At 39.8% G+C, this 25,730-nt stretch overlaps 1 protein-coding gene across 1 annotated transcript in view; it reads right to left on the bottom strand.

Annotated features, from left to right (window-relative positions):
• Nucleotides 1-25,730, bottom strand: part of MYO3B (myosin IIIB) — a 397,478-nt gene that overhangs the window by 63,076 nt on the left and 308,672 nt on the right. Inside the window, exons 31-32 of the mRNA XM_046659858.1 lie at nt 18,733-18,793; nt 17,703-17,802 (exon numbers count right to left, since the gene is read on the bottom strand). Coding sequence (XP_046515814.1) covers nt 17,703-17,802; nt 18,733-18,793 — 161 coding nt within the window. The remainder of the gene's footprint in view (nt 1-17,702; nt 17,803-18,732; nt 18,794-25,730) is intronic.

Below are 25,730 nucleotides of genomic sequence, written 5' to 3'. Positions count from 1 at the left end.
CCTTAAAGTGTCCCACTGTTCTAGACAGATGGCTGTGCCCCATCTTCTAAGCTCTAGTCCCATGGCTACAACTGTTGACCAGAAATATTTATGACATGCACTAAAATGCAAGATGCTTTTTCAAACAAAACCAATTTCCCCCAAAGAGACTACCTATCTGAATTAATTTATTATTTGATAAACACTCAGCACCTACTCTGTGCTAGGTACCATGTCAAGCACATTCCTGTTTCTCTTCACCTACCATCATTCTCAGAGTGACTGAGAATTAACACCATTGAGTTCTTTTTATACTTCCCTGCAACCAGTCACAGAATAGTATGCATAGCTCCCAATGTTCTCATCCAACTATGAACAGAGGAGATGTTTATGGAGCAGGGATTGCTCAGCCAACTGATATACTGGCAGACTGCCCACCAAAAAGGATGTTGTTCTGCCACAAACAATGTTATGAATGCTCTTGTTTCCTCATATTCCCGATACCCTGTGTGTTATCTTTTTTTTTTTCATCCTAGCCTGTTTGATAGGCAAAAAAGAAATTTTCATTTCTCATATTAAATTTTGAGGTTGAACATTTTTGCATATAGTCATAGGTCATTTGCATTTTTTCCTTTTAGGAATTGCCCTTTAAAGTTTTTTGTCAATTTCTTTCTAAAGGGGTGTTTATTTTTTTCCTGCAGTTTGAGGTGATAACAGGTAGCTATGGAGTAGAGAGTATAAATCCTACCACTAATACCAAGATGGGGTTGGATATTAAAGGAAATATCCTCTTCGGTAGGATATTAAAGGAAAGGGAGACCTAAAGGATTGGAATATTTAGGCAAAACTGCGGCAGAACTTAATTATGATAATAAAAGCAATTGTCCCACACTATCTTAAACACTTCATAAATATAATTTTTAGCAGTTATATATTATTCCACAATATAGTTTTATCAAATGTATTTAATTGTTCTCAAGTTTTTCTAGACTATAAAAAAAGGCAGATTCTGAGTGAATTATTGGGAGAAAAGATTTGAACATTTTTAAAAAACCCTCAATATACATTGCAAAATATTTTTGCACAACAATTGTGTCCTTTATACTTCTACCAGCATGCTAACAAAGTGCTTCTTTTCCATTTCTCCTATTCTAGACTCTCCTAGAAACAGCTTCATTTTGTTTGCACAGTTTCCACAAGACACATTTGAATATTTGCCTTGGAATTTTATAATCATCTCTTGTAAGCGACCTTTCTTGTGCCTGCAGGTCTTGATATTCCATGAGGAAGGATCTGAGGCTAAATCTGAACATTCAGGAGGAAATATCTGATTCATATGACTTGAAAATTCCCATGTTCAGAAACCAGCATGAAACAATGCCCTTGGATATATGTGCCTCAAATGATTAAAATCTATCTCATGAAGCCAGTACTAGTTGTCTATTCAACATCCATTCTTCCCAACAGAACCTTTATATCATAGGGGGCACAATATGATCAACTCAAATATATTCTCTAGCTTCTCCTGCTGACAAAAGAGGCCCATGTGACATAAACAGAAGTCACTGGGAAGGGCTCCCAGGAAAACCCTTTTTGCCCTTTCACAAAGAATGCAGCCATGAGGGCCAGAGCTCCAACAGCCATCTTGGGACCATGAAGGAAAAGCCAAGAGATCTGCAGAGGCTTGAACTTCTCTAACATTCTTAGTCTTCTGAACCAATGCCAGAAACTGCCTACTTCCCTGGACTTCTAGTGACACCAAGAAAATCAATATTTATCTATTGAAGTCACTGTATTCCAGTGTCTGTTTATTGAAGCAGAGAACAATTCCTAACTGATGCACTATTTTAAAAAATATCTTCCAGCGGCTGGCCTGGTGACGTAGTGATTGAGTTCACACTGCTCTGCTTTGGCAGCCCAGGGTTCACCAGTTCAGATCCCAGGTGCAGACCTACACATCGCTCATCAAGCCACGCTGTGGAGGCATTCCACATACAAAACAGAGGAAGACTGGCACAGATATTAGCTCAGGGACAATCTTTCTCACTACAAAACAAAACCAAAACCACCTAGAATTAATTTAAAAAAAAAATCTTCCAGAGAAGTGTTTTTCATCTTTGTGGGAGAGGGTGTGAACTTCCTATTATGAATTGAAGTTATATTGGGACCCTTAAAACTCTGCAGCATTGCTTCCCTCCAAATCCATTCTCCATTCATTTCCACCATGTTTTCTGCCCCAGATGTATGGATTACTTTGGCTTCCCAATGGTTGGCCAATAGAGAGCCCTAGCAGGAAACCAGGGAGAGAACAAAGTGAGGAAAGAGAGAAAATACTCTCTTTTATTCCCCAGGTCCCTTCCTGTGGGGTTGTCTTGTGTTGACTGTGCCCCTGACTGCAGGTCATCTCTCTTCTCAAGACCCCTCTACCGACACGGCTCTCTCCTTGTGTGTTCTAGGCACTACATTCTTTCCTTGCCCCTTTAGGTGTATGTGGTAATGGTTCCACTCTCACTAGCCCCCGGGTAATACACTATCCTTTATGGTTTCCCTATATCTGCCCATAACCTTTTAAAATAATCCTTTTATTAAACAGTACCCAATTTCTCATAATTTGAGTGTGTAATATACTTCCTGCTGGGATTCTGTCTGATATGTTCCGTGTTTTATATATACATGTTCTTTCTAGGATGTGAGGAAAGGCCACAGGCCCATACCTGCAGGTCTCCTGTACAGTTTCTGTATCAAGGGAAAGACTGTTAATTTTAACAGGACAGGCAGGAAAACACTTTTAGGGGGTGAGTCAACTCAAAGGAAGCATGTAAAATGTTAATAATGGGAATGACAATCAATTTTTGTAAAATACTTCCTCAAATGCAGAGACCGCAATCATTTTACCATGGCAGGGAGGATGAAAAGTATCGGTCAATGCACAGAACTTCATCACTGATCCTTGACATCTTGTTATAGAACCATGTAACTTGAGGGAATTCACTTCCCAGTGAGGGCTACCTGCTTAAAACCAAGTCTAAATCCCTCATCTCTAGACGTTCAGTCAGGCTTTTCGTTGTGGTTATTATCTGGGAGTCCGGGGAGTACTTTGGAGTTTGTTTTTTTCTATATCTTGATTCTTCTCCAAATTCTACATAATTACAAATCAGCTTTTAGTAAAAGAAAAACCAAAGACAATTTTAAAACCCCAAAGCACAATATATGAGATTTCTGGGACCATTATTACTTTTATAAAATTAGTGGCCTAAGAAGTCAAAATAGGGTAACATTTACGTTCAGATTGATGTTGAGATTCAGCAAAAAAACTGCTTTCAAGGAGAGCAGCAATACTAATATGTATGGTGCATAAATTATCTGAGCATATACAAGTGGCTCAGAAAACACTGCCCACTTTGTAGGGAGTTCAAAGTAAAATGTAAAATGATTTTATCTCAATCTTCATGTTCCAACTTTCATTCTAGAATTTAGTATCTTCAAGCATTCTAAGTTTTGCTTTTTTATTAACTTTTTTTTTTTTTTTTTTTTTTAAACGAGGAAGGAAAAGACTGTAGCAACTTGCGTTGGCATCTTTGAGAAGCCATGGCTCTCTCCTTTTTGATTGCATACATGTCTTCTAGTCCAAAGGCTTTAGATCCTGGCACAGAATTTTCCTGAAGGCAGCCAAAGCTTTTAAGGGTCATTTGATGAATTACAGAGTCAAAGCCCCCAAAGAGAAGTCTGACTGAGAAAGTCGTAGCAATCCACAAATATCAGAAGAACTCACATGGAAAAAGCAGCAGCCATTTTTTCTTATTCAGTTATTGGGAAGCAAGAAGAAAAACCCTTCTATCAAGCTTTCTAACCACGAAATTGATAGTCTTTAAAATTAGTTAATTCCTTCCCATAGTATAGGGATTCTTAACCTGGGATGTAGACCATGATGGGACCATGAAGGTGTTGAGTCCTTGACATTATGTGGAAAATGTTGCAGGTGTGCATTTGCCCATTTTTTAGGGTTAGGGAGCATGGATTCCATTAGTTTCTCAGAGGGGCTCAGGATGTAGAAATGTCTGCCCAAGAATATGTAAAATCAGCCTGAATGACCATTTGTTAGGAGTGCTGAAGAGAAGATAATTACTCTAAAGTCAAAGTTTATAATTCCCTGGTTACAGATAATGTAAGCAAAACCTTCATGCAGTGTGTGTTCAATCCTCTAATCACTCAGCAGTTATTCATAGGTTGTCCTCTATGCTCATATGGGTTAATCTGCTCAGAGTGGTGGGTTAGAGGGAGCATCCATTCTAACTCCTCCTTTAAGGGGAGAGACAATGTGATGTACTTTTCCCAGTGCCTTCCCACAGTGTTAAATAAAAACTGCCGCATGAAATAGAGGTTCCACTAATGGAATGAATAAGAGGACACAGTCGAGAGGAAAGAATGAGCAGCCCACAAGAGATGAGAAGAGCCTTGGTCCCCAGACGGCAGCCCAAGTTGAAAATCAGAAGGCAGAGCACAAGTGTGATGCTGTGAGCTGAACTGCTCTGGGCGTGGGTAAATATAGCAGTGAAGGACAAGCGGAAGGGACACTTTGTAATTTGACCCTTGGAGATTTGCAGTGGATCTTTGGATGTTCCATCCCCCACCCATACCCTAAACATTCAGACCTTGTGTAATGAGTTAGCATGTGAACTGTCCTTTGGAGGACAAATCAGTTAAGAGCAGAAACAAGCCTAGAGCTCATTGCACTTATCTGATTTCTGCACAAATGCACAGTTTGATATTTAAAGTTGGTGTGTGCCCACAGGGAGAACCCCGTCATTGTGTCCTGGCATAAAAATGTCTCCCCTGAAATCAGGACAGTCTGTAAACTCATCCCTTAAGAGCTTTGTAGATCTCTTGCATTTGTTTCTTGGGCCTGGTTGAATTTGTTCTTTTAAATAGGCTACTGAGAGAAAATACCTGGCACCAATTCAGTGAAAAGGGATATCATTAATTTCTTCCTTTCAAAAGGATGGGTCCCTTTGGGAACACTGAGTCTTCATGTATATTAGGTCAGACAAACCTAGCCTAATGTCTGGGTAGACTGGCTGCTCTAATTGCTCACTGCTAAGCAGCCAAACAGACCCTTTTGGATAGTGGAGAAAGAAAATGGGGATCTGAGTCAGTGAGAGCTCTCAATATTCCTTATACCATTTAGGTGGATTAATGAAACATAACTCCCTCCCATTACACAAACTGCCAGACACAGAGAATACCAACAAATTAGTCCCACCCCTCTCAAATGCAGTAAATGTTCAAGTTGATAAACTCTTGAGATTTGTGGTGACATAGAAAAAAATGAGGTGCAGTTTATAGAAATCTTAGCACACTCCATAAGACTTGACAATTTGAATGGAAAGAAGGAAGGAGTAGTTAACTTGGAAATGAGGTACTTTCAGAAGTGATTCTCATTTGAGGAGTGAGACATCGCAGCAGCAGCAGCAGCTACACATTTATTAGGTGCCTACCACGTGCAGGCTCTAGTCTCATGCATTAATCCAGTGATCTGGAGTCTTATTTTCAAAGTACAAGTCCTGACCCAGAGTCCCCTCAAAGTTGCCAGAGCATCTCACACACCTCTCTCTCTCTCTCTCTCTCTCTCACACACACACACACACACACACACACAAATTCTTAGGAACCTAGGAACACAAATCACAGTGCAGGGAAGTTCAGTGTAATAAAAGGCCAGGAAAGCACTGGAAAGATGGGCAAAATGCGGAAGTGGAGGGGTTTGAGGGGGGTGGTGGGCAGAGCTCAGGGAAGCTCTGATTGAGGACAGAGTGCAGTGATTTGTAGGGGATCAGGAAGTCACTGTGAATTGTTCTTAGTTGGGAGAAAAACTGAGGAATCCTTTAAACAACTTCATATTCACAGTTTTATAAGAAATGTATCTGTTCCCTTATTTTTTTTTAATGTCACAAGTAATTTTAACCCAAATCCAACAGCAGTCTGAACTAAACAAAGCACCTATATCTAATGCCAATAATCCCCAGGGAGGGCTTTATGGCCTTGATTTTGTCTTCTTGCCTTTAAGCCTCATCAGGAGAGAGAGCCTGTGAAATCCTAAACTCTGACCAACAAACCATCAATCAAATAACTTGGCTATAATGTAATATACTTTACAGTCTACAGCTGAACATAGAGCCAACTTTTCAATCCCTTGAGGTTTCTATTTTCTCCTCTTTCTTTGTAGAGCAAGGAGGAAAATACAGGGAAGAAGCTAAAATGGCTATCCAAAGAATCATCAAGAAGAGTCTGGGCCCTGAGAGCTGGTCCAGAGGCGTCACTTCCTCAATTTCTCCCTAGAACCCAGCTCTGGGTTGGGTTGTAGCCCTGGGTTGACCAACTAGGACTCAGTTTCCTCATCTGTAAAATGAGAGGGTTGAGCAAAAGGATCTCAAAGGCTTCTAGAATCCTACATGCAGATAGTCAGGCCATATGAACTTGGTAGAGAACTTACTCAAAGAAAAATGAAACATTCCCATGAGTAAGAAGCATAACCCAAGGCAGCAGCAAACTTTTGTTGAATGCTTACTATATGCCAAGTACTGTGATAAGCACTTTACATGTGTACCTTGCGATACAGGTACTTTTATTATTCCTATTTTACAGAGGAGGAAAGAGAGGCACAGAGAAATCAAGTACCTTTCCCAAAGTCACAAATCTGTTAGAGTGGCAGAGCTGGGATATAAGTTAAGTCTGTTTGACTCCAAAGACTGCTATGCCACACTGCCAACGGTGTGGGACCATCATCTAAGGACATCTCTTCTTTGTAAGAGCTCCAAACTGGAAACAGTCCAGATGTCCAGCAACAGAAGAATGAATTCATAAAGTAGGATACTCTACAGCAATGAAAATAAATAAGCTAATCTTAAAAATATAATGTTAAGGAAAATAGAAGAAGAAAAAGTTAGAAACCAAAGAATACAGCTATGTGATTCCAGCTACACAAAGTTGAAAAACAAGCAAAATGAAACTATGATATTTGGGATGCATACTTAGGTGGTTACTTCTAAGGAGGAGAAACAGTCATAATCAGGAAAGGTATGTAGAAGGCTTCCGAGGAGCTGGCAAGTTCTGTTTTGTGTTCTCAGTTGTGGTTATGTGTGGGCTTTCTTTATAATAATTCATTACACTATCCATCTCGGTTTTAAACATTATTTTTCTGTAAGCATATTTCAGAATTTTAAAAAAGGTAAAACCCAAAACAACCACAATCTCATACCTCTTACATGTGAACTTTTCCCAGTGTGGAAAGGGAACAGCAGAGGGCTGGAAATATCTTTCCCTAGTCTTTATCTGGACAGTTCCTGATCCCCCTGCAGTTCTCAGCTTTGGTGTAAGACCCAGTATCCCGTTCACAGCTCCTACACTCCTGTGCTCACTCCTATCATTGCCCTGGTCAAACGGATCTGATTTCAGATTTACTTGTCCATTTCTCCCCTGGAATGTCAACTTCACAAGGACACGCCTGGGTCTTGCTTCCTTGTATATCACCAGCACCCAACACAGTGCCTGTCACTTAGTAGATGCACAATAAACATCTGCTGAATGAAGGTCTGACTGAATGAATAAGAAAGGCACATTTCACCCACTCCCAGCCTTCTCTGAAAAAAGCAACAATTTCTCTCTTGCTAAATAAGTTTTTACTGGAAGCAGAAAACTTCAGAGTTTTCCTGGTCATTCTAAGAGTTCTAAGTTACTTAAGGAGTATAAGTGGTGAGGAAACAAGAAAGTCAAATAAAAACGGAAACAGAGAAAAATCTTACTATGGTTCTGCACAAGGTCATATAACCAAGTTTTTCCCTCAACTTATTTACTTTTAGACTATGTCTATCTTGCCTCACTAAAGCACTTAAAATTGATTACATTTATTTTAGAGAACATGCTTGTGTCACGGTTCTCACATGTTCAACTACCAAAAAACCAATTACCTTGTTCCTTTCAGGCTGTTCTTACTTTCTTGACTAGGGAGTGAGTGCTAAGCCAAGACAGGAGTCATGTTTATTTAAAAAACATTTTTCTCCCTGATTATATCCATAAAAAATTCATTACTGCTCTACAAAAGACACTGTTAAGAGAATGAAAAGACAAGCCACAAACTGGGAGAAATATTTGCAAAACACATATCTGACAAATAACTGGTATCCAAAATATACATAGAACTCTTAACCCCCGCCCCCCAAAATAAGAACACAAACAAGACAATTTAGAAGTGTTCAAAAGAGCTGAACAGATCTTCACCAAAGAAGATATAGAGATGGCAAACAAGCATATGAAAAGATGCTCCACACTGTATGTCATTAGGGAAATGCAAATTAAAACAATAAGATACTACTACACACCTATTAAAATGGCAAAAATACAAAACACTGACAACACCAAATGCAGGTGAGGATGAGGAACAACAGGAACTCTCATTCATTGCTGGTGGGAATGCAAAATGGTACAGTCACTTTGGAAGATAGTTTGGCAGTTTCTTACAAAACTAAATATACTCTTACCATATAATCTAGCAATCATACTCTTTGGTATTTACCCAAAGGAGTTGAAAACTTATGTCCACACAAAAACCTGCACAAAAATGTTCATAGCAGCTTTATTCATAAGTGTCAAAACTTGGAAGCAATCAAGACGTCCTTTAATAGGTGAATGGATAAACAAACTGTGGTACATCCAGACAATGGAATATTTTCAGTAATAAAAAGAAATGAACTATCAAGCCGTGCAAAGATATGAAGGAACCTTAAATGCATATTGTTAACAGAAAGAAGCCAATCTGAAAAGGCTATATACCATCCGATTCCAACTATATGACATTCTGGAAAAGGCAAAATTATGAAGACAGAAAGAAAAATCAGTGGTTGCCAAGAGCTTACGAGGAGGGCGGAGGGGATGAATAGGTGGAATACAGAGGATTTTTAAGCAAATGAAACTACTCTGTTTAATACTGCAATGGTGGATACACACCACTATATATTTGTAAAAACTCCTAGACTATACAACACAAAGAGTAAGCCCTACTGTGATTTATGGACTTTAGTTAATAACAATATATCAATCTTGGCTCATCATTGTAACAAATGAGCCACTCTAATGCAATACTTTAATAATAGAGGAAATGGGGAAGGGAAGAGAGAACTCTATACTTTCTGCTCAATTTTTCTGAAAACCCAAAACTACTAAAAAAAAGTCTATTAAAGAAACTCAAAAAAATTTATTACTTCCAATCTTGGAAAACAAACAAAAGTAAAAAGAAGAAAAATCACTTCACTCCTACCACCATACTAGCCTATGTTTAATTTTAAAGTTGAAAAGAATCCTTTAAAATGAAACTAACTAGGCAGCCAAGGTTAACAGGGTAGTTTACGTGCTGTTTCAAATACATCAAGTAAGAAAAGAATTTAAAATAAAATTCCTCCCGGCATGTTTTACAGCCATGCCGTCAACATCCAATTCTGGAAGCCAAGTACCCTAACCTGACTCGCACACCCCCACCTTGCATTGTTTGGCAGCTGCACTCCCGATGTTCTGGGTCAACGCCAGAACCTAACTTGGCATCAGCAAAAACAGCATCCTGACCTGACACCCTCAGGAAAGCACCAGAAAAGTTCCTGCTGAACTCTCTTTAGATATGTTGGCAGTAACAATCTAAGCAGAAATAATGTCCAAAAACGGTCCAACTTTATAACGTGCTTTAACGAGTTGCAGGAATGAAAACAGGCTCTCACAAGGCTTTCCCTGAGATATGTGGCCTCGGGAATTGTGGCTGACAAATGACCCCCATGGCTTCTAACTATCAGCAGCCACTTTCCCCTTCAGCCTCAACTCCTCCAACACAGAATCTCACTGACTCAGCTGGCTGAGGAGTGGATGTGGTGCTGACCTATGTGGACCACACCCCTTCCTCCTTATCATCCATATCCCCAAATTTCAGGGGAAGCGGGTGTCAAAATGAAACTTTTCCTCTTAATAGAGATGCTACAGAATTCCTTTAGAAAGCTACAATTTTGACAGAGGCCTCAGTTGGGGTAAACTGCCACAACTGCAACTGATGTTCCAAGCACTCGCTTTGCATTCTCCAAAATTACAAAATAAAGCAAAACAAAAACAAACTCAAAACCCAGATCTAGTAAAAATGAGAAAAGTCTTTTAAGCCAAATAGAGAAGGTGTATGATTAATATAAATGGGGCTAAATTAGAAATTAAATTTGGGATTTTAGGAGAACTCTAATCTCCTCTCCTCCTTTTCCTTCCATCCCTCTGCCCTCATGCCCACAAGCCTCAAACAAGCCTCCTTATGCTGGCTTTGCCTAAATTCTTTTGCAAAAAGCCAGGACAGACACATGAGAGATATGTGCAAGTATTCAGTCCTGGTGGGTGTTAGAGAAATTTTGCCTTGCAGTGGCTGGCAGAGGCAGTAGAGTTTATAAAATAGAAATATCCTTTAAAGGCAATAATTCCTAATAATTTTAGAAATTGAGATACTTTACAAAAGTCTGGAACAGTTCCCTCCTCCTCCTCTACATGAAAGTTATAAGTAAATGTAACTTTGTTCTTGACAACTTCCTGAGAATTTAATGAGACCACTTGAGATAAATATGGATACTCAGTATGTTACCAAACCTGCCTTGGAAAATAACAGCTGCAAAGACCAAGATATTAGAATTACATTAGTCTTTTAAGTGTCTTATTTCACTTCCTGGCCTATGGGTGACATATAGTAGGTGCTCAAGAAGTGTTTGTTGAATGAATAGAAAGTCATATATATAGTTCATTTTTTCTGATTCAGTATAGTATCATAGAGATAGGAGATGTCTGGAGCAGTCTTCCGCAAAGGGTAGTCCCCAGATCAGCAGGATCATATCCCCTGGGAACACAATAAAAATGCAAATCCACCCTCTCTTACACCCCACACAAAATCGGAAACAATGGAGTAGGCCAGCAATCTATGTTCTAACAAGGGGTCCAGGTGAATCTGATGCCCACTGAAGTTTGAGAAACGCCGGTCTAAAAAAGATCCTTTAACAAGGAGGTGTTTTTTCTACCTCCCATGCTAAAGGTAAGAATTATATGCCTGTAATTCCTTTACCCTCTCATTGAGAAAAGTCCCGAGACTGGGGCTTTATCGGTCTCATTGATGGGGGTTTATGGCGAATCCTATGGCACCCAGGCAAGAAGAAAAGATGGCTCAGCTCAACAGGAGCTGAAAAGAGCAGGGATTCAGAGCACCAGAGACTACCCCTCCAGGAAGGCACAGAGGCGGCCTCCAAGTCTTGTGTGTGGTGTTCCGTAATAGCATTGGGTGTGGGGCAGAGAGGCGCAGTAGCCTTCCCTCCATGTAGGGTCTGGTTTCCATGTGCCTTCCTGAAAGGGATTATGTTGCCTTTGAGATTCCGTTGTAAGAACACGCTCTCCCTGTCAAATGGGCGACATCTGAGCCCTTTATGATCACAATGGTTGCTATTTGGCCAGCTGCTTGCATCCCCTTCCAAGCCCAGGCGGCCAGTGTGAGGCGATTCTGTGTCACAGATCTAAGGCTTAGTCTTGCCTGATATGTGATCTAATTTGAAAAAAAAAATGTTCTGGCTCAAATCAAGTTCAACTTCCAGTATTAATATAGGGTGACCGACTTTGTCCCAGTTTGCCTAGGGCAGTTCTGGTGTTAGCATTAAAAATCCACATCCTGGAAAACTTTCAGTTCCAGGAGTATTGAGATGTTTGGCCACCCTAAGGATTAAGAGTACCAAGGATAAAATACAGCCCAAGTTCGCTTTCTGATAGCTGAACTGCTGCCAAGATCAATAAAATGTAGTAATGAATGACAAGAAAGGTAAAAAATAATGAAGTAGATAGGATCAGAGAAACAACTAGGTGAAAGAAAATGTGTGTGATTTGCTCAGCAAATCTGAAGAAAGCTGTGAAATCAGATCACTGAAGCTCAACATTAGACTCTCTCTGGGGGCTCTACTGCACCCCGACACTGTGTACTGCCAAGTGTGACTCCCTCGGAAGGCTGATACAATACTGCTTGCTCCTCAGCTCCCTAAAAACGTACCACTCTTCAAGACGCGAAGTAAAGTTACTCTTAGCAAGTGCAATGGCTTTTTGACCTTCAAAAGGAAATATGAATAATTTATACTACCTGTAGATGAGAAGATAACCAAGGTCAGGACTGCCTGACTTAGGTGAGGTATCGCAGGAAACCCAGGGGCAGGTAATGACAGGCCCCAAACAAGCAGGTCACAAAGTTAAACTAAAGCGCATGTACTTTACACTAAGGAAATACAGGTAAAGTACAAGCATGTGCCCAAAGTAGATACTTCCTCCATATGTGGCTGCTCCCTTTCTTTTATTCATAGAGGATTTCCTCAGATCTCCCATGTAGATCCATTTTTTTTAGTGTAGTAAAAATGCTTAAAATCTATTTTTTAGATCACAATAAAGGAGAAAAGAGAGAAGGGGGAAGGAAAGTATGTTACAATAAGTGTCATTAACAATAGCAAGACACATCAGCTTTGTGTTGAGAGAGGGGAAAGTAAGAATAATTAGGCACATTAAGTAAAAATCATAATGGTCGAGGGTGAATGCAAGGGTAGACGGTTTCATTTCACAATGGTCTCTGAGGATCTCTCTGCACTACAGCCCAGTGTGATAATTGTTAATAATCATGTCCCGAGACACTAAGAATAAGGAGAATTGTGTTGAGTACGCTCAGTATGAAAGGGAGTCGTGGGTTTTAGAGTTTCAGCTGTCTGGAAAACATAACTTACGTAGAATAGCTCGTCCACTGGTGATGTCTACAGTCTATCCTGAACCCAGTAGCTGGAGTAAGCATGCCACTCTGCTGAAAATGCTCAGTGGCTCTCCACATCACTGAGTTTACACCCTCACTCCTCAAAATGTGGACCTCAGATCAACAACATCAGCACCATGCGGAAGTTCAGCAGTGTTACACAATCTCAGGAACCACCCAGACCTGCTGACTCACAATCTTCATTTTAACCAGATCATCAGGGTGTTAGTTACGACTTTAAGAGGTACTGACCTGCATCATTTGGCCCCTTCACCTCCTACGATTCTCTTCCTAGCTCTCTCAGCTCCAATCACATGGGCTTCTTTCTACTCCTTACGTATTACATGCATGCTTTCTCCTCAGGGCCTTTGCCATAGCTGTTCCCTCTGCCTGTAATGCTCTTCTCCTAGATAGCCACGTGGCTAACTAGCTCACTACCTTCAAGACGTCTCAATGAAGCTCACCCTGACCACCCGATTTAAAAGTACACCATCCTCCAAATCCATCCTCCACACTTTGGCCACTCCTGATCTCTGCTGCTGTATTTTCTCCCCCATAACACTTTGCCCTTCTAAGATCCCATACAACTGACTGATGTGTTATGCTTATTGTTTATTGCTGTCTCCTTCTGCTAGAACGTAGCATCATGAGGATAGGAATTTTTGACTATGTTGTTCCCTGATGTGTCACATGAGCCTAGAACAGTGCCAGTGACGTGTGGTCTGCAGGCTGATTCTTGTTACTGGTCCCAACAAGATTAGTAAAGAAATTTAGAGCAGTTTAATTTAGAGTAAGAAATTTAGAAAAGTTTAGATCAATTTGTTATTGACACACACATGAATGTGTGATTGTTTATATTGTAATTCATTTTTACTGTATTTCACGAAAGTATCAGACTGCGCAAACTGGAAGTTAAAACAACCAACCCAGAACTGGTCTTTCAAAATAGTTTGAGAAGTACTGGCCCAGGACAGTTCCCAGTACTAAGTAAGTGTTAATAATTGTTTATTGAATAAATAAATAAAGAACAAATGCCTAAAGAATAAATTTTTACATAGTAAAATCAGATCAGGTTTATATATATGCCTGTCAGTCCAATTAAATAATTTCGCTGCTTGGACTAGTGGCAAAGTGATTCGTTTTATGCACTTCCTGGGTATACTGTGCTTTCTTCTTCTATGTGAGGAATGAGTCAGGCTCAAATGGACCAAATCAAGACCTTCTGAGACTCTCTGACTAAGGAGTTGAAGACAGCCTTTGTCCAAGCCCTACATCTGCACACTTCTTTATCTGCCTGCTCTGAGCAGAGCTGGCCTGATCAGGTAACTTTATTCTACGCCTCCGTCCACCTCCCATCCCACCAGACCCCTTTACAGAACAATGAAGTAAGCACTCACTGCAAGTTAGAAGGCAAATTTTGCTGGCTGTTAGCGGGTATTTTAAACAGAAAAGGTCACAATATTCTCATTCAGCCTTTCACAGAAAGATGGGTTGAAATAACGGGTCATTTAAGGCAAAGAATTAAACACAAAGGTATAACTTGCTAAAATGTCTCTTACAGAATGTACTCTTGTTTTTGCAGCTGAGAACCTTGAAAACATAAACAAAATTGGAAAACTATTGTACTTCAGTCCATCTTTGCTGCTTTCTAAGGTCAAGGGGAATTTGATTTTCCTAATGCTTTTTCCTGCCTAAACCTTCTTTCCCTCTCTTCCTGTCCAAAACAACAACAGCCACAAAATAAACAGCTTGGCTCATTTTAACTTGTTCTACTGGTACGTTATACTTATTTAGGGGTGACTAAGAGACATTTATTTTGTTCCAGGATTATTAGAAATACAGTTTAAAACTTCTCTCTTTTCTCTGACTCACTCAAAATTTTCATTTCATTTTTGCTTCCAATTTATTTCATCATGGCTTTGGATACTCAAGAATTCAATTTGAGGACCTAGGCTACGTTGCAAGGAGAGAATTCAGAAATGAAAAGAGATGATCCCAGAGAGTATAAAATCTAGTAGATGCATGAAAATAATTATAATAAAAGGCGGGATGTGATAAATACTGTAAGAATAAAGGGCACAGAGGGAGCCACTGTGAATCCTGAAGAATGGAGAGGACTCAGAGTAAAAGGGAAAACAAATGGGGGGCGGGGCACACGGCAAGGTGCAGGGGCAGGGCAGATGGAGCAGCATGAACAAAGTCACATACAAGGGCAAGAATGCACCAGGCATGCTTGGAGAACAGAGAATAGTTTTGTTTGTTTGTTTGCTTGTTTTCCTTTTTTTGTAAGATTGGCACCTGAGCTAACAACTGTTGCCAATCTTTTTTTTCTTTTTTCCGCTTTATCTCTCCAAATCCCCCCGGCACATAGTTGTATATCTTAGTTGCAGGTCCTTCTAGTTGTGGCATGTGGGACACCGCCTCAATGTGGCCTGACGAGCAGTGCCATGTCCACGCCCAGGAACCAAACTTGCAAAACCCTGGGCTGCCACAGTGGAGCGCAAGAACTTAACCACTTGGCCATGGGGCCGGCCCTGAGAATAGTTTTGATATTCTGAAGCACAGATGAGGGAGAGAGATCAGTGGAAGACAGAGCTGGAAAGGAAGATTAGGACCAGAACAGAGGCAGCCGTGAATATCATGCCAAGCAGCTTAGAGTTGATGCTGGAGCAATGGGGAGCCACTGAAGAATATGGAGGAAGGGAATTTCATGATCATGGTATGCTTTTAAACAGCTCCTCAGGCATGTGTGCATAAGAGAAGTTGAAGGAGAAAAAGAATGGAAGCAGGAGGTCCACTTAGGATGCTGTTTACAAGAGTATAAGGAGGAGTGATGGTCATCGTGGCAGACCCAATAGAGAACTGTCTAGACTAGAAGGAATAATTTGACAGGAAAGTGCACATGAGCCATTTACAGCAGGTCAGATGTAAAGTTATGACTAAGTTTCCTAAAGACTGGTAAAGATGGTTGTAATCTAACAAGTCTCTTTAATAGTTAATTCAAAATGCCATATATTTTTACTCCCGCTGAACTATCCCATCAAAACTTAATGCCTTACAATAAACTTTATTTCCCTACTTCATACTTATAATATAAATGCAAAGTTCATCTATATCAATAACAATAACTACCATAGCAGCAGCTGACATAATAAGGTACCCTTACTATGAACCAGAAAGTGTGTTATACCCTTTACCTACACTAGCTCATTTAATCCTCAGTATAACTCCTCAGCTATGAACTACTCATTTTCTTTATTTTACATGCATAAGTCCTGAGGTAAGGAGTAATTACATAACTTTATTAACACTACACAGGAAAGCAGAGATTTGAATCCAGGCAGGTCTGATCCCAGAACTTGTACCTTTGGCTACTCAACCATACTTAAAATTTTTCTTTTTACATGTATTTTAAAGTTACATCTATTTTAAAGAATGCTAAAAGAGAACAAATAGAAGACGAGATAAGTAGAAAACAAATAGCAAGATGCCAGTATTAAACCGAAACATATTCCATAACCGCATTAAATGTAAATGGTCTAAGCACCTGATTAAAAGGTAGAGGTTATCTGTTTGGATAGAGAAAAATGCCAACTAAATTCTTGCATAATGGATTCTGCTCCACTACACTGTCTTTTCCCTAAATTTTCCTCTTTCCTGTACTACTCCTACCCCGACCTCATTGTGGCCGTATTCCTGAACACTATCTGGCTGTGGGGACAATATTCCCTTTGACAAGCTTATCATTTCTTCATATCCATTTAAAAGGTTCTGCTATAATATACTCATCCTCTCTTGTCTTTCTCCAAGAGCTTAAGTTCCATATGGACTGGAGGTCCGAACATATTTATTATGCATTTTCCACTTCATATAATACTACTTTGTCACTGAAAAACAGGCTAAAAAGAGAGTCCTGAGAAAAATATTTCAGAAAAATAGATGAGGTCGATAGTAAGCGTAAAGGTGGTATTTTACATTAAAAGGTTTCTTTCTTTGGAATGGTCCACATTGTCCTTTGTATGTTGTGGTTCATAAATATTTCTTGTGATCACGCTTCTATTTTATCTTCTAGAAGTACTGATTATAGCCACTCATAAGCCTGAAAACCGACTTTTAAGATGTTCTGTGGAAAAGAATTTAGAAAAGGGGCCAGAAATAGCTATTTCCCAAAGGAGTATGGCAAGATGTCTGTATTCCTGCTGAAAGAGTGGCCATGTTGCCAAAAGGGTAGAACTACTTACTAAATCCACATTCTTTCTTTTTTTTTTTTTTAAAGATTGGCACCTGCGCTAACATCTGTTGCCAATCTTTTTTTTTCTTCTTTCTCCCCAAAGCCCCATGGTATATAGTTGTGTACTTTCTTTGTGGGTCCTTATAGTCGTGGCATGTGGGACACCACCTCAACGTGGCCTGACGAGTGGTGCCACTTCTGCGCCCAGGATCTGAACCAGTGAAACCGCAGGCCGCCGAAGTGGAGCTCGTGAACTTAACCATTCAGCCACGGGGCGGGCCCCTAAATTTACATTCTTTACCAAGCCCTGGATTTGGATCCTGAATGATCTGCTCCACTGAAAGCTGGTCAGCTGTTTATCTTTTCTTTAACAAAATGAAGTTTGAAGCAGTTTCCTAATTTGAGGTTCTTATAACCGAAGGGAAAAGTATTTTCTTCCCTCAGAAAAGTAAACTTAAGTGGCATAGGTAGGCAGTAAAATGCTACCTTTAATACAAGTTTTGCTTCCAGCCTTTATGGCTTCCCAAACCTGCACTTTTTGCTAACATTAAGTCATATTACTATCTGAGTCCTGTCTTCTAGACAGTCCTGCCCAAACAACTCATTAAAAAGTACACAAGCACGTGAATGGTAGAAGCAGCGTGCAATCAAAAATGTTCTTCTTACCAGGTTTTGCAGGGGCTCCCCTTGAGGGACTTAGTCCTGGGTGATCTGGAGCAGCATGGCATGTCCCAGAAGACAGTGAGTCAGTTCCAGATACTGAGTGCTTCAGAAAGACCCGGTAAGAGAAACATTATTTTTATCCTCTGATGAAGCAGCTTTAAGGACATGGCTTCCATTTAATGAAGGGACCCCGAACCCCAACTGTATGAGGAAGAAACTAAGTATATTGGGGTCATGCTGTAAGTTGCCCCTGTCTTGCATTAAAATTGAGTGGAGATCCTCTCCTTGGGGCAATTAGTAGTAAAGGTTCAACACCTTGTGCTCCATTCACGTCTTCCTTTGAACAAGTCAATCTAGCCCCTTCTTAAATTAATTATAGTCCAGAATATAAAAGCAGATATGTGCTGATTTTCTTCTATACTTAATTTTTATCCCTAAGAAAGAAAAAAGAAAACCTATAGGAAGGTATTAATCTACTTAACATTTCTAAGTACATCATCCAAAGGATTTTGTTTTTTTAATCTTACATATGCTCAGCAGAGTTACTGGCAAAAACTGTACATTTTCTTCATTTCATCCTTTCAACATCAAATAGTAGGCAGCAAAAATTGGATCAGACTTCAAAGCCTGCTGTGGGCTCCAAGTCACAGAGAGACGCCTCCATTTCACATATTGAATTCGAGCAGGATATCAAAGTGCTACCAAAGAACCTCGGGTCCTTACTCAAAAAGAGGCTCTAACATCTGTAGAGAGTGGAGTGCACAGACAAATCACCTCAGGGAGCAGCTAGCATTTATTCTCAGCAGCAAATTTCCAGGCTTTTGATTCTCTCTTCGCTGTACCTCCCTGTCTCTCTGCTGAACCAAAGTTCTTTAGCAAGCTAGGCTTTTGTCTCAAAGACTTCAAAATATCACTAACAGTCTCATGTTTGGATGGCCCGACCAAGTAGCCACAGACAGGCTTCACATCCACAGACTTGGACGAGTCTGAAATAAGGATACACAGTTACCTCAGAATCAAGATGTTCAGCTACCTTATTTGGATGTCCTGTGAAGACACCACACCCTTTTGGAGAACTCTGGGCTTGTGAATACCTAAAAATAAAAATAATAATTTTTAAAATGCTTGAAAATGATAATTAAAACACTTAGAATTGTTTTCCTCCAAAGATATATCAAAACATACTCTTAAATTAAACTTTCATTGTTTCCCATTCCAGTCCTTGGTTAAAAGGACATGGTCAGTTTAAGGAAATGCATCCTATGAGGTGTAGCTCCTACACCCACAGTCAGCCTGAGATCCTAAGACCCAAGACACTGCCCTTTTTAAAGGTGTGTAGTCCAACTTGGTCTACTTTTGAGCTTTCACAAACTTTACCAAGAAGGCAACCACACTGATGCTAAGGCTGCACTTTCCAGCACATTAATCACATTTTTAAATAATTCAAAACAGAGTCCTTAGTCAAACAAGTTTGGGAAACGCTGAGTTGTCCAGAGTTGAAGAGGTTTCCTTGCTGCAGGAACGATCTTTTACAATCACAATACGCATTTATGGATTTCTAAAGGTGGGGGGGGGATGCAGGGTTTCCTGAGCCAATTTGACCGAGAAACTTAAAAAGTGATAACCTAACATCTATTAAAATATTAATGTCTCATGGACCAAACGTTGGAAAAATCAATTGTGCTTCATCCCCAATTTCCTATAATTGGAACACACTGTACCAAAGTGTGATCATCATAACACACTGTTAAAACAGAATCTGTTTCTTACAATCCCTTTCAGATGGAATCCAGCAGAGTGGAAAGCACTGCCTACGGGAAGGGAAATCTAGGTTCTAACCCTGGCCTCAAGATCCCTAATTTCTCTTTCTCTCTCACACACACACACACACACACACACACAAATATGTGACTGAGTAAATTTCTGTAGTACTCAGGGTTCTGGTTTTCCTCATCTATAAAACGAGGGGATTGAGATAAATTATTCCCAAGGTCTCTTCTAGTTCTACATTAATAATCTTATTCTTTATTTAAACTGACAGATTCATTTTCTGATTTTTTTGTGAACAGTTCATGCATATTACCTTCAAATGCATCTATTTATAGTAGTTTATAGCAATATACCGAATTTTTAAATATCACATCAGTACCTGAGGAGAGGTGGTTTCAATGATAAATTTATTTGTGTGTATATTTATGGAATGTAAGCTCCATGAAGGCAGGAACTAGATCTGCTTTACTCTATATTTTATATTGGCACCTAACCCAGTGTTTGGTACACTGTAAGTGGCTCAATAAATATTAGATAAGTTGAATGAATAAAAGAATGACTAGTGGACCCCCAAAATATGAGCCATGAAGATCAGTAAGAATACCCTTAACATTAAAAGTAAATTAATAAAAAGTAAATAAATTAGGAAATTTTAATATTTTGAAAAATGCTTTTATGTATCTAATGAGAGTTTCACAACCATTTGAGCTAAGTGCTTTAACAGTCACTATTATATAGATGAAGAAACTGAAGTTCAGAGAGGGTAAGGGATTTGCCCAGGGATCACGGTGAATGCCTGGTAGAGCTATGACACCGACCCCTGTTCGTCTGACTCCAAACCTTCTGCTCTTTCTCGGAACCGTGACACCCTCTATGTGGTTTGGTCTCTGTGCATTGGCCCCAGGGACTCATTCCTATCAGCCTAGGCAATCCCGGTGGTGGTGGGACACCTACACGACAGGTGGACTCGGAGATCCTCTAGGAGTCCTGATAAGCTCTGGAGAAAATCTAAGGAAAAGAGTTTGGCTGTTTCAACAATCAATTTCTGCTTTTTCTGCCCCAAGAAAGAAATGAACCTCTTAAGAACTCCTCTAGCTTGCACAGCTTTTCAGGATCCAAAGGCCAGTGGCAGACACCTTCCAACTCTCTACTGGGGGTTGGCTCATCAGTTCGACTCCCTCCTCACTCAAGCCTTTGGACGATTCTAAGGCAGCTCAATGTACTGTTTATATGTATTACTTGGTTTTAAAAAGGCAGAGGCAGGGTGGTAGTGTCCACAGGCAAACAGGTGAGAAAATATTTGATTAAGCAAAGTTAAGCAGGTTTCTTTCCTGAGAGGCTTTCTAGAACTTTTAACTTAATAATATGCACAATGAAACCCTAAGAGAGGAAAAGAATGGGCAGGATTTTCCAGAGGTTATTTTAACAATAGAACCCTTCTCCTATGGAGCGTGTCGGGGGTCTACTAGTTCCTATAACACGCCTTAGGAAACACTGATCCAAGCAGCACTTATTTCAAACAAATTCCCATTTGCCTTTAGAAAATGGTCTACAAGTCAATATTCTTCAAAAGTCTAACTGTCACAACCCCTTTGCAGCAATTTCATCAGATAAGTTGTCAATTGCCTCAGGGACTTGAGACTGGCAGTAAGTGGATAATGCTCTGCAAGCTGCAACCAAAATAAGGAAAAGCACAGTAATAACAAATAGCCAATGCTTATTGCATGCATACATGCCACTAGGCACCTGGCAAAGCATGGATACATGGTTATCTCAACTAATACTTCCAAAAGCTATATGGATTGGTTTTATTTTTATTTTTATTTTTTTTGGTGAGGAAGATTGGCCCTGAGTTAACATCTGTTGCCAGTCTTCCCCTTTTTCCTTGAGGAAGATTGTCCTTGAGATAACATCTGTGCCAATCTTCCTCTATTTTGTATGTGGGATGCTGCCACAGCATGGCTTGACAAGCAATGTGTAGGTCTGCACCCAGGATCCAAACCTGTGAACCCCAGGCTGCTGAAGTAGAGCACGTGAACTTAACCATTAGGCCACTGGGCTGGCCTCTGGATTGGTTTTATTTTTATACCTATTTTATAGGTGAGGGAAGTAAGAGTCAAGAAGCTAATGACTTGCTTTATGTCATAACTAGTAAACAGTGCAGCATAAGACCGGCTGCCACAGAAAAGGAAACTCCAAAGGGAAATTATTGATTCAGGCAAAGATTATCAATTGCTGATAAAACCTTTAGACAAATGGTTAATGGGGAACAGGACATTCATATGGTACCAAAGGACCACTGGACAGATTCCTTTTTCCTGGTCACAAGAGGAGCAGGTAACTAAATGTTGGAGAAATCAGAAGGACACCATCTTAATCCAGTACCAACCTTAGCACCACTAATGCCCAGGCAATACTGTCTTGTGAGGTGAGGCAATATGAAGTACTTGACATCACATAGGATATTTATATTTTTTCTTTTGCTTAAAAACATTTAGCTTGAATCTAATCAAAGCTTTAGATCTAACTTACAGTTTATCCAAAACACATGGCATAAAGGAACAAGCTAAGACCACAAAGAATGAAGCAGACAGATATGGAAGGTGAGCTATTTTATGGGATAATTGGCTCAATCTCTTAAAAAGTCAGTGCCATGAAAAAAGGGAGTATTGTATACTAAAAGAAATTTACAGACATAACAACTTGATGCAATGTCATGTCCTGGATTGCATCCCGGCTCGGACAAACACAGGTGTAAAGGACATTCTCGGAACAACTGGGGAAATCTGACCACAGATTGGTATTAGATGATATTAAGGAATTATTTTTAAAGCATGATATGATTTTGAATCTATAGGAAAGTTTTTAAAAAACAACACTGTCCTCAGCCTCTATTAGGTATTACATGCTAAGCAGCACAAGCTGTGAATCTGGTTATCAAAGAGTGGTGACTAGGAGGTAGCTGTCTCTCTCTATATGATTCACCTGCATATTTATTTCTAGGGCTTCTCTAGCCTCAGAAGCCACAACTAAAGTCTCAAGCAGATTGTCTCCAGAGCTCGGCCACTTGGCTGCTTCACCGCACTCAGTTCATTCAACTGTGGGTTCTAGGGGAGACAGAAACTCTCAGTCACTGTTGAGAACCCTTCTGCTGGGCATCTGTCCTGCAAAAGCCCCAAAATAAACTCATGTCTAATTCCCTCTTCTTAAACTCTGATCCCAGTGTGACTGAATGAGAGGCAAGGTGAAGGCTGGCTCACCAGTCTGTGGCTGCTGAGAACGCCCACCATCTCTCTTCTCATGCAGCAAAGATCCATGAGGCCAGCTGGCTTTGTCATGCTGGGCTGGCTGAAGTCACCATGTTCTAAGGACTGGGTCTCAGCTTTGCAGGCTCCAAAATTCAGTTTGCTAGTTCATTGAGGGGTGATGATTTTCTTGGGAGGTGAGCTGCACTAACCAAACTCAGAAGAGTCATATTTGAAAAGTAGAATGCTAGTGTGTGATTTCACAGTGAGTCGTACGACCGAGACCATCCTTTGCCCCTCACTAGTTGACTGATAGACTCTGGACTGAATTATGCATCAGAAGTTGAGCAGAGGAAGCAGGGTGCTCTTTGAGGATTGGATCAACCAAGCTAGTCTTGCAATTAGCCTTTTTACTTTAGGGTTAGAATCAGTACCTTTTTTCTTGGACAGGAACAGAGACACACTAGTTACTCTCTGACTCTCCATTTTCTAAACTTCATTTAAATTTCTTTGTGCAGTTTTTCTTAACTTTGATAAAATTTGCAAGATTTTGTCTTATCTTTTATGAATTATAATTTAGAATGGCTTCTAGACAAACTGAGAAACCCATAGTCGTTCACACTTAAAAGCATATTCTAATTTTAAAACAGGATAGGTTGCATCTAATTCATTGTGGGTTGATTTTTGGTTAGCTTCCTAGTGTCTCTAGATTTGGGAGTAGTTCTCATTGTAAACTCATGTCTTACCCGGGAGCCCTGGGAGAATGGCTAACTAGGAGAACCAAGCAAATATGTTCCCGCTTCTTTCATAGCTCTGAAAAAAATCTTTTGTACATGGAGCTCTGAATAAGAGGTCGATTTCTTGTTCCCAAAAAGTAGCAGTCAATCATGCTGCAAAAGATATGCTCAGACCAAGATATTTTAACATACTTGGAGCCCTGTGAATCTTGAGGGAGGCAAGTTTCAGAGAAATAAGTCATATAACTTTCCTTATGGAAGTTATTACCATGAAAGATAATAGAAAATGTAAACTTCAGAAATGGTTTTAATAAGTTCAAGTTCTGAAGGTAAATTAAGACATTTAAGGAAGGACAGCAGAGAAGACACTGTCCTTGAGAAAGATCCCTTGCTGACCTGAGTGCTAACAGGATTTCCATGTGAACTGGCCACAGGTTGAACTCCATTTGGCAACTCTAGCATTCTTATTTAGTTCTTATATGGAATTTGAACATTCTAAGGGCTGAGGGTATAAATGAGGAAGAGTACCCAGATCTGAATCTCCCCACATTGTCACTACGCATCTACTCTTCCCTGATTTGCATCAGCTAGGTGTCACTGCATACACTTCTTACTGCTTATATTTATTTAAATAGTTTTGAAGGCACAGAGGATTGAAAGGTAACAAAAAGTTTTCAGAAAAACACAAGTTATCGTGTTAAGTTCAAAAGCACCCAAAATGCATAATTTAATGCATGTTTTATTACAAAGACTGGAAAGCTAGGATTTCTAGAATGCTTTTGTGTGTTCCATTTACTACCACCACCACAACCAATAAGTATTTGCCAAGCACCCACTAAATCTCCCCAGCGTTGCATTCATACTTGCATGCTTTTACCTGGAATACCATCTCCCTCTTGCCCACCTGGTCATTGCATCCCTAGCCTGTAGCTCAGGTATCAGCATCTCTGAAGAGTCTTTCTTGTTCTGACCCCAACCCAGCCACCTCTCTCACTCTGGGCAGAGGTGGAGGCTCCCTGGTGTATTTGCACAATCTATTGAGCAGAACCACACTGAAAACCTGGTTCTGTAACTGACTCATCTGGTGCCACATACTGACCAATTAAAAGCGTTTGCAAATCACCTAGTGAAGGTGAGCTTTATTAGATTTTGTTCAAGGGAGGGAGAGCGAAGAAGAGTATGTACCATAAGCCACTTGGCTTTTGAGATATCAGAGTTGTTCCCATTGCTGTGTTCATCAATTTTGTCTTTTCTTCTTTGCTTTTTAGTTGATAAAAATGTTCCAAATTTCCAAATGGCCTGAATATTCACCAATCACTGATCAATGAAAGTATAGTAACAACTGAATTTCTCCTCAAAGTAAGTGACTAAAACAACTAATAACTGAATTTCTCCTCAAAGTAAGTAAAACTAGTGGCGAAATGTTTCCCTTTTTTCTTCTTATCATTAAAAAATAATTTTTTGGATTAAAAAATAATATATATTCACTGTTGTACTGTATAAAATACAGATATTCGGGCCTGGCCGGTGGCATAGTGGTTAAGTTCATGCATTATGCTTTGGTGGCCCAGGGTTTGCAGGTTCTGATCCCGGGCATGGACCTAGCACTGCTTGTCAAGCCACACTCTGGCAGCATCCCACATAAAATAGAAGAGGATCGGCACAGGTGTTAGCTCAGCAACAATCTTCCTCAAGCAAAAAAAGAGGAAGATTTGCAACAGGTGTTAGCTCAGGGCCAATCTTCCTCACAAAATAAATAAATAAATAAAATACAGATATTCAAGAAAAAAGATCAGGGATAATCTCCACACTCAGATACAATTACTGTTAATATCCTGGTGTATGTCTTTTCAGATGCTTTTCTATGCATATAATATACATTTTTAAAGATAACGGCTCATGACATACTCACTATCATAACCTACTTTTCGTAGTTATAAGCATCTTTCCATATATTTGTGTGAAATACACATATATGCAAGTGTGCATGTAGGTCATATTTATGACTGTATAGTACTCCATCAGGTGATTATTATAAGTGATTTAACTAATCTCTTATTTTTGGATAAGTTGTTTTCAGTTTTATCATAAGTGGATCATTACATATTCTGTACATATAGTTATGAGTACTTGTCCAAATATTTCCTTAGGATAAATCTTAATGTGAGGCTCTTGGTTCGAAGTGCGACAAATTTTTTGCTTATTTAAATGCTTTTGAGTTATATTATCAAATGCTCTTCTAAAAAGTAACAAAAATTAACACTGACATCCATAGAAGT

The sequence above is a fragment of the Equus quagga genome, chromosome 4 (assembly GCF_021613505.1).
Source record: "Equus quagga isolate Etosha38 chromosome 4, UCLA_HA_Equagga_1.0, whole genome shotgun sequence".
Classification (NCBI taxonomy): Eukaryota; Metazoa; Chordata; class Mammalia; order Perissodactyla; family Equidae; genus Equus; species Equus quagga.
Note: the sequence above shows the minus strand (reverse complement) of the source record. Positions and strands in the feature narration are given on the sequence as shown.